The 17,976-nt window shown below is 44.7% G+C and overlaps 1 protein-coding gene across 1 annotated transcript; it reads right to left on the bottom strand.

Moving 5' to 3' along the window:
* Positions 1-1,140: 1,140 nt before the first annotated feature.
* LOC141476776 (uncharacterized) lies at positions 1,141-16,955 on the bottom strand. The gene is given in 2 exon segments (XM_074165578.1): positions 1,141-2,648; positions 16,808-16,955. Coding segments are annotated over 2 exon segments (1,656 nt in total).
* Positions 16,956-17,976: the final 1,021 nt, after the last annotated feature.

Consider the following 17,976-nt stretch of genomic DNA (forward strand, 5'->3'; position numbering starts at 1 on the left):
GCTCTTCAAGAAGGAAATCCTAAAGGCCCAGGAGCAGGCTGTCCCCATGAGGCGCAAAATTAATGGGAGGGGAAAATGGCCGGCCTGGATGAACAAAGAGCTTTTGATGGGACTTAGGGGAAAAAAGGAAGGTTTATCACCTTTGGAAGAAGGGACAAGCAACTCAGGAGGAGTACAGAGATCTTGTTAGGTTATACAGAGAAAAAATTAGGAAGGCAAAAGCCCAGCTGGAACTCAACCTGGCCATTAACATAAGGGACAACAAAAAAAGTTTTTATAAATACGTCAACAAAAAGAGAGTCAGGGAGAATCTCCATCCCTTACTGGATGCGGGGGGGAAACATTGCGACCAAGGACCAGGAGAAGGCTGAGATACTTGATGCCTTCTTTGCCTCCGTCTTCAATAGTCGGACCAGCTACCCCCAGGGTGTACAGCCTCCTGGGCTGGAAGATAAGGATGGAGAGCAGAACAACCCCCCTGTAATTCAGGAGGAAGTAGTTGATGATTTGCTTATGCACCTGGACATGCATAAGTCCATGGGGCCAGATGGGATTCACCCAAGGGTCCTCAGAGAGCTGGCGGGAGAACTCACCAAGCCTCCCTCCATTATCTATCAACAATCCTGGTCAACAGGAGAGGTACCAGATGACTGGAGGGTGGCCAATGTGATGCCCATCTACAAGAAGGGCCAGAAGGAGGATCCGGGAAATTATAGGCCTGTCAGCCTGACCTCAGTACCAGGAAAGACCATGGAGAGGATCATCTTGAGTGAGCTCTCACGGCAAGTGCAGGGCAGCCAAGGGATCAGGGCCAGCCAGCATGGATTTATGAAAGGGAGGTCCTGCTTGACCAACTTGATCTCTTTCTATGACCATGTGACCTGCCTTCTTGATGTGGGGAAGGCTGTGGACAAAATTTTTTTTATATCTTTTATACCTTTCCTTAATGTGTGAACAATGCTATATATTTTTAATAAAAATTGTATTTTAGGAATTATTCCACATTATCCACCCTGTGACTATAGTCACTCAAGCTCCACGATATTCAAAACTGATTGGGAATATCACAGATGCTCTTGTGGTGAGGGTTGTCAAGTACAAGTATATCTTGTGGAGCTATCAAGTGAGTTAAATTTTTCATCATAATCCAAGTCTAACATACAAAGCGATTGTCAAAGCAAAACACAGTACCGTGAGTATTAACAAAACAATAACAGGGTGGAGCATCTCGTTAAGGATTCCTGTAGTCGTCGGCGACCATCCAAAAAGAGTGACCCACCATTCATGTTCTCCATCCTTCTTGACTCTTTCCAACACTCGGTGTATCTCCTCGACATCATGATGGACAGTAATCAGAGTCTTTTGTCCATTTTCTTGGGCTTCTTTCAACAGTCGCTTCAAGTCATTATGTTGTAGCAGCTTCTTCACCAATGTAATGTTCATCCCAATAGGGGCAAATAATAAATCACGAATGAGCATATAGTTAGACTGTAGCAATTGGTAAGATGTGACAGGAGCTGAATAATTGAAATCACATCCAACAATGTTAGTAAAGTTACAAGCACAAAGATTTGAGTGATTATTCATATCTACTGCTACGTTATCTATAAACACAAAACTACAGGGAGATCTCATGCAGACACACCCTTTCCCAATATATACAAGCACAGTTTCTGGAGTTTCATCAGGATGTATCTCAAAATGACAAACATTTTGGTCAGTGTCAAGACAAATGTCTTGTGCCTTGAGGGTATTACTCTCACAAATGAATCCTTGTTGGTCTCGTGTGATGCATGCATCAACATCAACAGTTTGCCATTTATTTTTATTTTGTTGTGCCCACACTCTGTGTTCTATTGGATAGAGTATGGCTCCTTGGTGATTCAACCCCAGCGCAATGATTTGGTATATGGTGTATACCGAAGCATTGAGTATCCTTAAGACGAAAGCAGTGGCTTTGCTCTCAGTGGGATCGTAGGTGAAATTAACCAGATACCACCAGGACTGAAATTTCTTTTCAAACTCAATTGCATTATCCCATATTACTTTTCGAATTTCGGTGGGCAAAGTGTTTTCTTCGCCTTCCCTTATAATTGCGGCTGCCATCGATTGCATCCACAGTTGGGCTTGGATACAACTAAGAGCCAAAGAAATATTGTTTTGGGCCGCATCAAGTGCATTTGTGATCAGCTGGTGGTCCTTTTCATTTGTTTCTTCCCACTGAGGTAATATATTTGATAAAAGCCATTGGTGGTTCCCCAAAGCTGATAAAGAAGACTGTAGGGAATGTGTCAACTTGTTTAGGTCAGCAGTGGTTGCGACTAGTTTGTGGGCAAGCACTTCAGCATCTATACTATTTAGGACTCCCAATCCCGTTCCTAAGATACCAGTCACATCTCTCTTCAGTCGTTGTGAAGAGGTCAGGGTTCGTCTATGCAACCATGCTGACCACCTGGCATAAGACGTACCTAGGAATGGCGAGCAGGTAGGTTTGATTGCAGAGATATTAATTTGCATTGATAATTCTACTCATTTGAGGGAATATGTTGGGTTAAACAGTATTTGCTGCTGACCCGTGTCTTTAATAACATAAGGGCCAATGTTGCAGGTGTAAGGAGTTAGACTAATGGGTGGTTGAGTAGGTACACCTTCAGGAATTTGTTGGGGTGTAGGTGCTGTTTCCCTTTTGTCAGGTTCAGACGTAATTGTGCCAATCATAAATTCAAATAATAACTCTGTGCCTTGGTAACCCCACAGGCAATACACTACAATAGGTTTGGTAAAAGTAAAATTGTGCCAGCAATCTGAATTTGACTCTATTATTTTATAGCATTCAGTATTATGTTTTTCTGGTTTGGTGGAGTCTATGTAGATTGTCTTAATTTCGGTTGGTCTGTGATGAGTAGACCCATTGATTACTCGGCAACTAATTTGTATTTCCTTTCCGGGGATGCCTTCAAGTTTAGCCATTTGGAGTGATTCTTTCCAACTCCATTTATTTCTGGAGTATATTTCACTTCCTTGTATGACCAGAATAGAGAGATTTAAATTCCTTTCCTTTTTAATGCTTGCAGTATATTTTGACAATGCGTTGTGCCAAGGGTCATTATCAGAGATGGTGGTGTGAAGGGGCAGATTTCCAAGTTCCCTTAGCAAGGTTTCAGGGTGGTTGCTGTCAGGAGTTTCAAATAGTGGAGCCAGGTTAGGCTGTGTAGTGGGATCAGGTTCAACCATGTCTATTTTGAATTCGAATAGCAACACTATTTCACGTTGTTGCCAATGACGAGTTATGAAAGTGGGTTCTGCGAGAGTGAAATTATACCAGCAATCCCACTTGTTGGTGATACAATGCTCTGTTGTTACTGAGTGTGGGTTCTTGGGGCAAAATATCACTATTCTGGTGGCTTTCTCATGGGTTGAACTGTTGACCATTCGACATCCTACTTGAATTTCTTTTCCTGCCTTACCCTCCAGGATTGGATGCCAATTGTTCCAGGTCCACTCATTTTTTGAGAACATTCTGTTGTCATGTATAACTACAGTGGCCAAACTGAACTTTCCATTCGATGTTCCTGTCCTCACACTGTGTCTGATCAAAGCTTGAGACCATGGCCACTCTGAGTCTCTTTCACTACAAACAACAGGGAAGAAAAAGGTAAAACAGAATAGCATTAATTCAATTTGCCGGTTCGTCGTTTTAGAACTTGGGCCTCCAAATAGCCATACACACTAAGAATAATATTACTGCCAGAATCAATGTCAAGATTCCTTGGAGGCACTCAAGGTTAGCATAGACCAATCCGTCTGTCCACGTGCAGTTCATTTAAGGTTCCTGTAAGACACAAAGAAAAGAAAATATGCTCGGTCTTATTTGACCAGCAGGGTTAGAAAAAAGGCAAGATCCACCGGGTGCTGATCCAGTGTATCTTCTCTGAACAATCTTTGGCCTGCTCAAGGAGAGGAATCATGAAAAACATATCTTTTACATCTAAGGCAGCCATCCAAGAATGGGCAGCTCCTTGTATCATGGTTACCACTTCTGCAATGTTCGGAACTGCAGCAGTTAGGGTGCAGTATTGGTGTTTAATTTCCGATAATCTACTGTGAAACGCCATTGTCCGGTTGGTTTCTTTACTGGCCACACCGGTGAATTGTAAGGCGAATGAGTCCTTTTAATGATGCCTCTCTTCTCCAAATCTGATACCACCCCATCAATTCCTGCAAGTGCTGCAGCAGGCAATGGATATTGTCGAACGTTAGTGATTTTAGAGGGAGGTAAAGGTATGGAAGTTTCTAACAGGCTCAATTTCACTGTGCCTAATTCCTTTTCATGCCCTGCAAAACTCCACACAGTTCCATCTGGGAATTTCCACATTCATCCACGCAGTACATCAAATCCTAAAAGATTAGCATGCGCAGCACCGACTAACGCTTCTGTCCTGGTTAGTCTTTGTTCCCCTGGCAACCAGAGGTTAATTTTTGCAGTGGGGCATGATTTTACCACACCATCAATTCCTGTAAAGTTGACCCTGCATCTGGTAGGACTTATGCCTATAAGTTGTGCTGTTTTTTTAGTGATTGTAGACATTTGGGCTCTGGTATCAATGATAAAATTTACCGACATTTTCCGAGGCCCAACAGGAATGGTAATAACAGGTTCGGAGTTTTTATTAGAAAGCCATTGAATTGCTAATACCCACCGGGCAGGGTGGCTCACTGCCCTCCCCGGGGATAGGAGTTTTTTGGCTGGGACTCTGACAGATCAATCAAATTAGGTTCTGGTGCAGACGGCACAATTTCATCACGACTTGGGGACTTCCTGGTTAGACTTTTTTCCCCAGCTGAATTATTTTTTCTAGTTAAGGATTGGACTAGTGTACAGAGATCTTCTGTAGGGACTCCGTGCAAAAATTGTCGAGGTACCCCCAAATCTAGGGCTTTACGCCACAATTCATTTCGTTCCTTGTCAGGCTTAAGCCTTCCATCAGATTTAGGGGTTTGGGCATGGGTTCGGATCTGTCGAACCCTTCGGGTGTGGTTGGAGGGTTTCTCACCAGTTAGGCTGGCCCAGCCCATTCGGTGCCCATAACTGTCAATTTCTTGTACATATTCATTCCAGGTGGGTATGTAGTGACGCCGGCTCCGCCTGCGACCATCACGAACACTTCATATGCGGTCTTGAGTGCTGACTACAAATGGCTTAAGGCAATCAGGAAGGCCACGGAGGAGAGGGGCTAATCGATTGGGGTTGATAGGAGCTGACATTGGGGATTTCCGAAACTCTTCTGTCATACACGGCTTGCAGACAAGCTGCTTTCCGTACTGCTGCAGACAGATCAGAGTAGCCTGAAGCTCTGATTTCTAACGGCGCCCCCCTTTCTCATGGATCCATACCACCTGCCCAATATGCTGCTCGAGCAGTTAGGGAATAGTTATGATCTCCAGGCATAGTGGTTAAAAACACTCCTGGTCCCCAAGAGTCTCCTGCTTCTTCTTCACTTAACATAATTCTGTCTCCCCCCTCAGAGGAAACTCGCCACACATACTCCACAGCTGACTCTCCTGGCCGCCTTGAGTATTTCTCCTTTAATTTTGCTAACTCTGTGGGTGTCCATGGGACAGTACGCACAGTGGTACGGATTTCATCATCATCATCGACCGCTGTTTCAGTTTTAACCAGTGGTCGTAAAGGAAAAACTTGGGATTTAAAAGCGACAGTCTCTTTGCTGTCATCCTCTTCATCATTCTCACTGTTAGACCAAAAATCTCCAGTCTGGGTTCCAGAATTTGGACTACACATGAACTTACGAATTTGTTGGACCTGGGCAGAGGGCTGTATTTTATCGAAAAGCCCAGTCACTTTTTCCAGTAACATTTTAAGTTGGAGATTTTCACTTACAAGTCTAGCAGTCCGATCTCCTAATTTCTCATTTTCACTCACAAGTTTATCTATTTGAGTTTTTAGTTTTTCTCCTGTCTCCTTCTGAAATGCCAATGATGACTTCAGGACCTCATTTTCTGATTTCAGAGTTGCATATCCTACAGCAGAAATCAGATTAGGAGCAGGGGCTTCTTTAGCTTCTTGTTGTGCACAAGATAAACAGGCGCCTAACACAGCACAAATTACACATTTTCCCTTTCCCACTCTGAGCTTCTGTGAAACCCGACACTGTTCAATACGTTCCACTAATTTCTCTTCATCCTTCCAGTATTTCTGGGCCCACTCCTTCCCAGCCTGGGAAGGGGCACAATCATATTTTTGCAGAAGTATATCCATAGCAAACCCTGCTTGCTGCACCAAATTTCTCTGTTGCGTGAAGAGGCAAAATAGTTTTGGCAGAAAATAAACCCCCTTGCGTTCTAACACTCCTCACCAAGGTGGGAGGCTAGGGGTGGCTGGGTTTAAATTCCGAGTGATGCCCAATTCACCACGATCAGTCCAGTCGCGTTTAATATATTAAACTATCACGATTCTGGATACACTAATAGTGGACTGCACCTTCAGTCTAGTCATGCTCACAAACTAGCACGGCCGCACTTTAGTGTCTGGTCGTGTTCAATGAGAAACTGAAATGGCTAGCTACTTAAGCAGTGCAGTTCATTTAAGCAACAGATAGAAAGGTTCTTATGGTTTGCCAGTGATAAATACACTGTCTGCAAAGCAATTGCAAGTAAAAGAAAAAATGTTAATGGTACAAAGCGCGCGACAAAGTTACAAACAATACAGCCTGGCTATAAATGTAACAGGTAACCCTCTAGAGAGATTTCTAAGTTCCCCACGGAAGCACTCGGTATAGTCTGTCTTACCCACAGGCGTCCCTATGGGGGGGAAGGAAGGCTCAGCCCGTCGACTGGTCCCGGGAGTCAGAGGCAGTCCGTGATGGGGTCCTCCCTGACTTGTTCACGATGGTGTCTTCCCTAGCATCCCCCCTTTCTCGGGCTATTTTTATATTATTTTTTACCTTCAAGGTGGAGTTTGAGTGACTCTAGTCATAAATACCTTTATTATGATTGGTGTAAAATTCTCTCGCCTCGCATTTAAAGGTATAGTTTACGAAAAATTCAGGGCGCAGATTCAAGGAGGAGTGGTCGCACCTTGGAGGCGGGTAGCCTTTGGGCTGGAGGTGTGTTTTGGTATTATAATGACATTATAATGAGCAAAGTTCGCACAAAGGACAGCATTTCATCAAAATTTGACAGACTGTTGGCTCAGGGTAGCAAGCATGCCGCTTATCAGTTCCATAGGATCACCTTGTTCCCATATCTGCTGTGTAATCACAGAGCTTGGCCGTGGAATCTTCACTCCGCTCCATCCTCCGTGTTGCTTTTGCAAGCAATATTGTTCAGGGAGTCATAGATGTAGCGGATTCCTCGCATACCAGCTGCTGCTGTGTTCCACCCTGGAAACGTTTCGATTTTATACCTTTCCTTAATGTGTGAACAGTGCTATATATTTTTAATAAAAATTATATTTTAGGAATTATTCCACACCCCAGGAACGCTACAGGCTCGGGGAAGAGTGGCTGGAAAGCTGCCCAGCAGAAAACGACCTGGGGGTGTTGGTGGACAGCCGGCTTAACATGAGCCAGCAGTGTGCCCAGGTGGCCAAGAAGGCCAACGGCATCCTGGCCTGTATTAGGAATAGCGTGGCCAGCAGGAGTAGGGCAATGATGGTGCCTCTGTACTCGGTCCGGGTGAGGCCTCACCTTGAGTACTGTGTTCAGTTCTGGGCCCCTCACTACAGGAAGGACATTGAGCTGCTGGAGCGTGTCCTTAGGAGAGCCACCAAGCTGGTGAGGGGTCGAGAACAAGTCTGAAATGGTCTGAAGTTGGGGCAGGGGAGGTTTAGATTAGATATTAGGAAGAATTACTTTACTGAAAGAGTGGTCAGGCACTGGAACAGCCTGCCCAGGGAGGTGGTGGGGTCGCCATCCCTGGAGGTATTTAAGAAATGCGTAGATGTGGCACTTCAGGGAATGCTCTAGTGCCCGAGATTGTTGGTTTGTGTCTGTTTGTGGGTGGGGTGGTGTGTGTTTGTGGGTGTTTTGTTTTGGTTTTGGTGTTTGGTGTTCTGGGATTTTTGGGGGTTTTTTTTGGTTTTGGTGGGGGTTTTTTTTGTTGGTGGTTTTTTTTTTTTGTTGGTTGGACTCTATGATCTCAAAGGTCCCATCCAACCAAAAATATTCTGTGATTCTTAACACCCACCCTTTAAGGCTTTGATCAGATCCCCCCTCAGCCTTCTCTTCTCCAGACTAAAAAGACCCAAGTCCCTCAGCCTTTCCTCTTAAGAGAGATATTCTAGTCCCCTAATCATCTTAGCCCTTTGCTGTACCCTCTCCAGCAGTTCCCTGTCCTTCTTGAACTGGGGAGCCCAGAACCGGACACAGTGCTCCAGATGGGGCCTCACCAGGGCAGAGTAGAGGGGGAGGATGACCTCTCTCGACCTGCTGGTCACACTCTTCCTGATGCACCCCAGGATGCCATTGGCTGCCTTGGCCACAAGGGCACATTGTTTGCTCATGGTCATCCTATTGTCCACCAGGACTCCCAGGTCTTTCTCCTCAGAGGTGCTCTCCAGCAGGTCAGCCCCCAGCCTATACTGGTGCATGGGGTTATTTCTCCCCAGCCTGTCCAGGTCTTGCTGTATGGCAGCACAGTCTTCTGGTGTGGCAGCCACCCCTCCCAGTTTTGTGTCATCAGCAAACTTGCTGAGGGTAAACTCAGATACTTTCACTCAGATACCTCACGAGATCTGAGTAGTAAGCACTCAAACTATGTGGCCTGTGTTTTAACTGTCGTGGTTTGGGCCGGACTGGCCACTGAAACAAATGACAGATGCTCTCTTTAATCTCTCTCTCCAAGGAGAGAAGGGAGAGAGATAGATTTATGAGTTTAGAGAAAAAAAATTAAACTAATGAAATATTAATAATATAATAAAAAGTAATTAAATCTATACAAAACTGTATCAATCTCCCAGGATGATGATCACGTCACCAGCAGGCACTGGGACAGTCCCAGACTGGAGTCAGTGATGGACAGGAACAGGATTCCAGATCTGGATTCAGGAACACACGGATTGGGATCAAAGGCAGACGAACAGACCAAGTCCTCCTCAGATGCCAGCCATTGAAGTGTCGTGGTTTTGACCGGATTGACCAATCAGAATGACAGATGGCCCCTCCCTCCCCCCTCTAAGAAAAAGAGAGGAGAGGAAGAGATAAAGAGATTTATGAGTTTAGAAAAAAATTAACTAATGAAAATATTAATAAATAATGAAATAATAAATAAGAATAAGAAATGAAAAAAAAAGAAAAAAGTATACAGTATATACAAAACCGTATCAAGCTCCCAGGATGATGATCACGTCACCAGCAGGCACAGGGAAAAAAAGTCCCAGACTGGACGCGGTGATGGACAGGAGCTGGATTCTGGCTCTGGAGTCAGGAATGCTTGGATTGGGATCAAAGGCAGACGAACAGACAGGGTCCTCCTCGGACGTTGGCCATTGAAGAAAGAGAGTTGACCCTTTGATCCCTCAGCTTTTATACTGAGCGTGATGCAGATGGGATGGAATACCCTGTTGGTCAGGTTTGGGTCACCTGTCCTGTCTGCTCCTCCCTACAGGTGTGACCCCTCTATGCTTTTCCGCTTCCATCCCTCCAATGGGGAAAATAACAGTTACCTGACCTTGGTTGTTATAGCAATAAGTCTAAGCAAGGGCCTCTCTGCACACCATTCCTTGGTATAATCAGGTCTTATCACTGTGAGAGTGAACAGTTTCTGAACAATATGCTGTTAATTTCAGAGTTTAGTTAGTTAGAAGAGGTCCAGCCAAAAAAGTAAAATTACTGAACAGAAAATTAGTTCTGTTTTACCTCAAACCAGGACATGAAGAGGCTGAACCCTTTGATCCCTCAGCTTTTATACTGAGCATGAGGCAGATGGGATGGAATACCCTGTTGGTCAGGTTTGGGTCACCTGTCCTGTCCACTCCTTCCCACAGTTGTGACCCCTCTACGCTCTTCCACTTCCAACCCTCCAACGTGGCACACAACAAAGTTAGCTGACCTTGTTTTTTATAGCAATAAGTCTAAGCAAGAGCTTCTCTGCACACCATTCCTTAGTATTAATTATAAACATCAGGCCTTATCACTCTGGAAGCAGATGCTGTCTGAAGAATATGCTGTTAATTTCAGAGCGTTAGAAGAGACTTTACTGAAAAGTAAAATTACTGAAGAGAAAATTGGTTCTGTTTTACCTCAAACCGGGATAGTTGCATTGATATGTCCCCTTTGAATTAAAACATTAAACATTAGATTATTTGATTGCATTTGGCTCAACATCACACAAGATGAGAACAACCTTCCTGTGCACCTGCAGGGGATGGAAGCAGCCTGGTCCCTTGAGTTCCCTAGAATATAGGAATTTCATTAAGCAGAACATACATCTAGCAGAGGATTTTAATTCAGAAGGGATTCCAGATGTCACCTAACTTTGTAACTGGTTTCTGAACCTTTTCAGTTGTACTGTATTCTTTTGAGATGGAAAGACCAGAACCACGGTTTTCCAGTTGCATAGAGCTTTTTGCTTTGTTCACTAGTGCTTTTCTAAAAAATCCTTGCATTCAATTTTCTTTTTGACCAGTGCTGACATAGTTCTGAAAAAGTCTCAGCTCAATCTGCAATGATCCCAAGGTTTCACTTTGAGACAATTATGGATGACACACGGGCCATCATTTTATATGTGAATTTAGGATTATTTCACACATGCAACAATTTACCTGTATCTATGCTAAATATCATTGCCTATTTTAATGCCCAATCACCCAGTATCATAAGTGTCTTCTGTTGTTCTTTACAGACAGATTTAAATAACTTATTGTCAAGGTTTAGTCTGGGCTGGCTACTAAATGAATGACAGATGCTCTCTATTAACCCCTCTCCCTTCCCAGAAGGGGAAGGGAAAGAGAATAAGGAAGAGAAACTTATGGGTTGAAAAAAAACCCTAAAACAGCTATAATGAAATATTAACAATAAAAATAAAAGATAATTATATTAATAAGTGTCCCGGTTTGAAGTAAAACCGAACCAATTTTCTGTTCTGTAACTTTACATCCTAGCTAGGCCTCCTCTAACTCTTTGAAATTAACGGCATATTGTGGAGAAAACTGCTCGTTCTCAGAATGATAAGCCCAATGTTTGTGCTCCATGCCAAGGAACGATATGCAGGGAGGCCCTTGCTTATACTTATTGCTATAACAACCAAGGGCAGCCAATTTCATTATTTGCCCCCTTAGAGGGTCGGAAACGGAAAAAAACGTAGAGGGGTCACATCGGTGGGGAGGAGTGGACAGGACAGGTGACCCAAACCTGACCAACTGGGGTATTCCATCCCATCTGCCCCATGCTCAGTATAAAAGCTGAGGGATCAAAGGGTCAGCCCTCTTCCTGCAATGGCCGACGTCCAGAGAGGACTCTGTCTGTTCATCTGCCTTTGATCCCGATCCGTGTGTTCCTGACTCCAGAGCTGGAATCCAGTTCCCATTCGTCACTGAGTCCAGCCTGGGACTTCCCCAGTGCCTGCCGGCGATGTGACTGTCATCCTGGGAACTTGATACGGTTTTGTATATATTGTATCTATTTCATTATTTTTCTTCTTTATTTTTATTTTAATATTAATTTTTCATTAAAGTAGTTTAGTTCATTCTAAACTTCTGAATCTCCTTATCTCTTTCTCCTCCTCTCTCCTCTTTTAGGGGGGGGAAGGGGGGGGGAAGGGCCATCTGCCGGTCCGGTTTTGGTAAATTCAGCCGAAACCACGACAATAAGAAAATAATGAAATATAAACAATATATATACACAAAACCAGTATTGAGCTCCCAGAATGATGATCACGTCACCAGCAAGCACTGGGACTGGACTCAGCGGCAGATGGGAACTGAATTCAGGAACTGGATTCAGGAACACATGGATCAGAGACAAAGGCAGAAGAACCAACAGAGTCCTCCTTGGACACCAGCCACTGAAGAAAAGGGAGTTGACCCCTTTGATCCCTCAGCTTTATACTGAGCATGATGCACATGGGATGGAACACCCTGTTGGTCAGTTCTGGGTCACCTGTCCTGCCTGCTCCTCCCCACACGTGCAACCCCTTTAAACTTTTTCACTTCTGGCCCTCCAACTTGGTAAGTAAGAAAGTTAGCTGACCTTGGTTTATATAGGAATAAGTATAAGCAAGAGCCTCTCTGCATACCATTCTTTGGTATGAACTATAAATGTCAGATGTTATCACTGCTAGGAGCATACACTGCCTGAAAAACATACCAATAATTTCAGAAACTGCAGTGAGTTAGAAGAGACTTAGCTGAAAAGGAAAATTAATGAAAAGAAAATTGGTTTTGCTCAAACCAAGACATTCTACCCCTTGTTCCATACCGTTTACGTCATGCTCGGGTCACTACTGCTTATTCTCTTCAAATATATACACATATTTATACAGATCATTAACTTATGTTTTATCTTTCTACACAAAAGTTTCTTAATTTCATTTAGTTCATGATTGCAAGTTTCCATCAGTCTCTAAGGGCAGGAGAGATGGTAGTGCTTCGTTGTGCTTCATGTCCACCAGTAGCATGTCTACCTTGAAGAGGTTGCTGGACGCCACTTGATGAAGCTGGCTCCAGTTTCATCAGCATTATGTTATCCTGAAAACCAGTTATTGAATACTATTAGTATTATGTAGGAACTAATATCATACAGCTCAAAATTGAGTATTCTCACCCAGGGTTATATTTCCTTGAGGTACACATTGAATTTCTCCATTCTTCAGCATCACCCACCAAGTACATCCAGGTCCTTGAGCAAAAACAGTCCCACGAACAGGTTTGCCTTTGCCCAAAGTAGGAAAAGACCAAACAGTTTTCCCTAGCATATTCCTTTCATACACCACAGGGACTTTATCCCCTTCTACAGTATGTAAAAGGTCTGATTGAGCAGGACCAGCTTGATTGATGGATCCCCTGGTGTTATCTAACCAGGTAGCTTGTGCTAAATGCTTATCCCAATTTTTAAAGGACCCACCACCCACTGCTTTCAGGGTAGTTTTTAACAGTCCATTGTATTGCTCAATTTTCCGTGAAGCTGATGCATAATAGGGGATATGATACACCCACTCAATGCCATGTTTTTTGGCCCAATTACTTATAAGACTGTTTTTGAAATGAGTCCCATTGTCTGACTCAGTTCTTTCTGGAGTCCCATGTCTCCACAAGACTTGCTTTTAAGGCCCAGGATGGTATTCTGGGTGGTGGCATGGGGCACGGCATAGGTTTCCAACCATCTGGTGCTTGCTTCCTCCATTGCAAACATGTAGCGCTTACCCTGGCAGGTTTGAGGGAGTGTGATATAGTCAAGTTGTCAGGCCTCCCCATACTTATATTTTAACCATCATCCCCCATACCACAAAGGTTTTAGCTGTTCAGTTTGCTTGATTTCGGCACATGTTTCACAGTTGTGAATAACCTGCACAATAACGTTCATAGTTAAGTCCACCCCTTGGACAAGAGCCCATCTATATATTGCATCCCTTCCTTGAAGACCTGAAATGCCATGGGCCCACTGAGCTAAAAATAGTTCACCCTTAATTCCCAAAAACTGGATCTCTTGTTCTGGTCTCTTGACCTTATCTCTTTTTATAGAAAAACCTGTTTTCAAAAGAATTCCGATTATTTTCTTACCTTTCTTAAAAACTTCCCCTGCTGTCTTACCCCACACAATGATGTCGTCAATGTATTGCAGGTGTTCTGGAGCTCCACCCTTCTCCAGTGCAGTCTGGATCAGTCCATGGCAAATAGCAGGGCTGTGTTTCCACCCCTTGGGCAGTCAATTCCAGGTATACTGGACACCCCTCCAGGTGAAAGCAAACTGTGGCCTGCACTCTGCTGCTAAAAGAATAGAGAAAAAAGCATTAGCAATGTCAATTGTGGCATACCATTTGGCTGCCTTTGACTCCAGTTCATATTGCAGTTCTAGCACGTCTGGCACAGCAGCACTCAGTGGGGGTGTGACTTCATTCAGGCCACGATAGTCTACTGTTAGACGCCAGTCTCCATCAGACTTTTCCACTGGCCATATCGGGCTGTTAAAGGGTGAGCGAGACTTGCTGATCACTCCTTCAGTCTCCAGCCGAAGAATCAGGTTCTGGATGGGACTCAGGGAGTCTCGGTTAGTGGGATACTGTAGTCGATGCACCATCAAAGTAGCAATTGGCACCTGCTGTTCTTTAAACCTGAGCACCCCCACAACTGATGGGTCCTCTGAAAGACCAGGCAAGGTAGACAGCTGTGTAATGTCCTCAGTCTCTGCAGCTGCTATACAAAAAGCCCACCGATACCCTTTTCGGATCTTTGAATTACCCTCTCCTGCGGTAGTCTATCTCAAGGATGCACAGATCTGGACCAGTCACAGTGGGGTCCTTCTCCCATTTATTCCCAGTTAGGCTCACTTTGGCCTCCAGTACAGTCAGTTCTTGAGACCATTCCAGAAATAGTAACAGATTCTGTCCCTTTATGATTCAATAGCATTAGGGTGCACTGTGCACCAGTGTGCACCAGTGTCCACCAGGTCTTTATACTTTTGTGGTTCTAACGTACCAGGCCATCAAATCCACACAGTCCAATAAACTTGGTTGTCCCTCTCCTCCACCTGGCTGGAGGCAAGGCCTCTCTAATACTGAGCACAGTACCTGCTATTAACAGATGGGATCACACAGCTTGTGTAGCTATCAGCAAATGGGTTCATACTCGGACTGGAGAGCCTCTCACCATAGACCAGGGCAACCATCCTCCTGGAAAAACTCTTTTCCCTCTTTGTTTTACCTTGAAACTTGTGTACACATGCCTGTAGGATCGAGGTAGGTTGTCCTTCCCACTTTCTCATAGATTCATAGATTCATAGATTGGTCCAGGCCGGAAGGGACCTCCAAAGGTCATCTAGTCCAACCTCCCCGCAGTCAGCAGGGACACCCCCAACTAGACCAGGTTGCCCAGGGCCTCGTCGAGCTTCACCTTGAATATCTCAAGGGAAGGGGCCTCAACCACCTCCCTGGGCAACCTGTTCCAGTGTTCCACCACCCTCATGGTAAAGAACTTTTTCCTAATATCCAATCTAAATCTCCCCTTCTCCAACTTAAAACCATTGCCCCTCGTCCTGTCACTGCAGGCCTTTGTAAACAGACCCTCCCCAGCCTTCCTGTAGGCCCCCCTCAGGTACTGGAAGGCCGCTATGAGGTCTCCCCGGAGCCTCCTCTTCTCCAAGCTGAACAACCCCAGCTCCCTCAGTCTGTCCTCATAGGAGAGGTGCTCCAGCCCCCTGATCATTTTGGTGGCCCTCCTCTGGACCCGCTCCATCAGGTCCATGTCCTTTCTATATTGAGGGCTCCAGACCTGCACACAGTACTCCAGGTGAGGTCTCACCAGAGCAAAGTGGCAGAATCACCTCTCTGGATCTGCTGGCAACACTTCTTTTGATGCAGCCCAGGATGTGATTGGCCTTTTGGGCTGCGAGAGCACATTGCCTGCTCATGTCCAGCTTCTCGTCCATCAGCACCCCCAAGTCCCTTTCCTCAGGGCTGCTTTCTAATACCTCATCCCCCAGTCTGTATTTATACTGAGGATTGTTTCTTCCCAGGTGCAGAATCCTGCACTTGCTTTTGTTGAACCTCATGAGGTTCAACTGGGCCCACCTCTCCAGCCTGTCTAGGTCCCTCTGAATGACATCCCATCCCTCTGGTTTATCGACAACACCACACAGCTTGGTGTCATCTGCAAACTTGCTCATGTTGCCTCCATATTAGTGGAGAGTAGACCACAGGGCACTTCGTGGCGTGTTCCATCTCTCTCGAGCTGGTCTCATAGGAGGACGCATTCTGCTAACGGTTGCAACGCTGGTCCATACAGGAGAAGAGTTGAATCTTTCCTCCATCCTTGACAGTTTATCATACAGTTTTTCAAATAACATCTCAGTTTTCTCAGTCATTTTCTCCACGGTCACAACAGTGATGGGATGAGAGAGACTGTCTTCATACTGTCTTACTCTGTTAGCCACTTCATTTACAGTTGGTGTATCAGCATCAGATACTCCCCAGACCATTGTTGACAATGTGTGGGAATACATCGGTGGTGCACTCTGCACAAGCTTCTGCAACATAAGTCAGTTGCATGGCATTTCATCAGGGTCTACATTCAGTCGCTAGTCACCATAAATCACCTCTCCTACAGCCAGTTCTTTCAGGTACTTAATACCTTTCTCCAGGGTGGTCCATTTGCTTGGGCGGCATTTGATATCATCCTTAAAGGGATACCTGCCCTTTACAGCTGACACCAGTCGCCTCCAGAGACTGAGAGTGTTTGGCTTTCTCCCAATCTCTTTATCAATACCTCCATCTCTGGCCAGGTTTCCCAGCTGCCTGGCTTCTCTACCTTCTAAGTCTGTGGTATCAGCCCCATTATCCCAGCATCAGAGCAACCAGATGTGTCTCACCTTCATGATGGCTAAAGTCCTTTCTCATATTTTGCAAGTCCTTCATAGATAAGGATTTAATGATTACCTCTGTTTCTGGTTCCTCCTCCTCTGTTTACACTGCCCGAGAAGGACCCTTTCCCTGATCTACTTTAGAAGGACCCTCTCCTGGATCTTCATCAGAAGAACTCTCTCCCATGCGATCTGACTTGAGCTGGTCTCTGGTATAAGGGCTAGGGGCATGAACTGACCTTTTTTGCTTCCTGGTCATAGGGGCAACGTGCTGTTACGGATGGCGTTGGAGTAGCGGCAGTGGTCGTTGTTGGTGTTGGAGTAGTGGCAGTGCTCACTGTTGAAGTTAGAGTAGCAGTAGTGCTCATTGTGGAAGTTGGAGTAGCAGCAGTGCTCGTTGTCGGAATTGGAGTAGTGGCAGTGCATATCATATAACACCTACTCCTGTACCATTGTTTAATATGAAACCACCCCTGAAACACATTCAGGAGAATCAATAATAAAATAATGATTTGATAGTAGCAATCATTCCCGAAATCCCCAAAATCTAGTGGAGTTTGCTTGGTATAAAAGGGAGAAATAAACTTCAAAGGTAAAATCGAAAGTGTAATTAGTGACAAAATCCACTACGTAGCACCCGAGGTATGCAGATAAAGTCGGTACCCAATTTATCCCAGCATAAATCAGTGTTAAACACCATAGCAAAACGGCACGTTTCGCCCAGCACTCAGAACCGAACCACTGCAAATAAACACAAAGAACAAATGAACAATAACACAACAGGCAGCATTGCGTCAATTAACTTTAAACAAAACTCTATAAAGACACGTTATAATATTTTGCTCAAGAATGACATGATGTGAGCTGTCTGTTTTAATTTCCAACCCCTCAAGACTGTCAAAGGGAAAAAATCTGATATGCTTTCAACTGAGCAAGCTGGAAGTTGAACGATTCAGGAAATCTGTCAGAGCCCTGGTCATGCCCCACGTTGGGTGCCAATAACTGTCAAGGTTCAGTCTGGGCTAGCTACTAAACGAATGACAGATGCTCTCTATTACTGTGTCACTGCATCCTGGTTTGAAGTAGAACAAAACCAATTATCTTGTCATTAATTTTACTTTTCAGTTAAGTCTCTTCTAACTGACTGCACTCTCTGAAATTAATGGTATGCTTTTCAGACAGTGTCTGCTTCCAGAGTGATAATGTCTGATATTTATAGTTAATAAACATCAGACATTATCACTTCTGCCCTTCTGGAGAAGTTATCTCCCTTTCTGGGAAGGAAGAGGGGTTACAAAAACATCTGTCATTGGTTTAGTGGCCAGCCCAGCCCAAACCGGGCATGTTTAGTTTGGAGAAGAGGCTGAGGGGAGACCTCATTGCCCTCTACAGCTACCTGAAAGGAGGTTGTAGAGAGGTGGGTGTTGGCCTCTTCTCCCAAGGGAAT

The sequence above is a fragment of the Numenius arquata genome, chromosome W (genome assembly GCF_964106895.1).
Source record: "Numenius arquata chromosome W, bNumArq3.hap1.1, whole genome shotgun sequence".
Taxonomy (NCBI): domain Eukaryota; kingdom Metazoa; phylum Chordata; class Aves; order Charadriiformes; family Scolopacidae; genus Numenius; species Numenius arquata.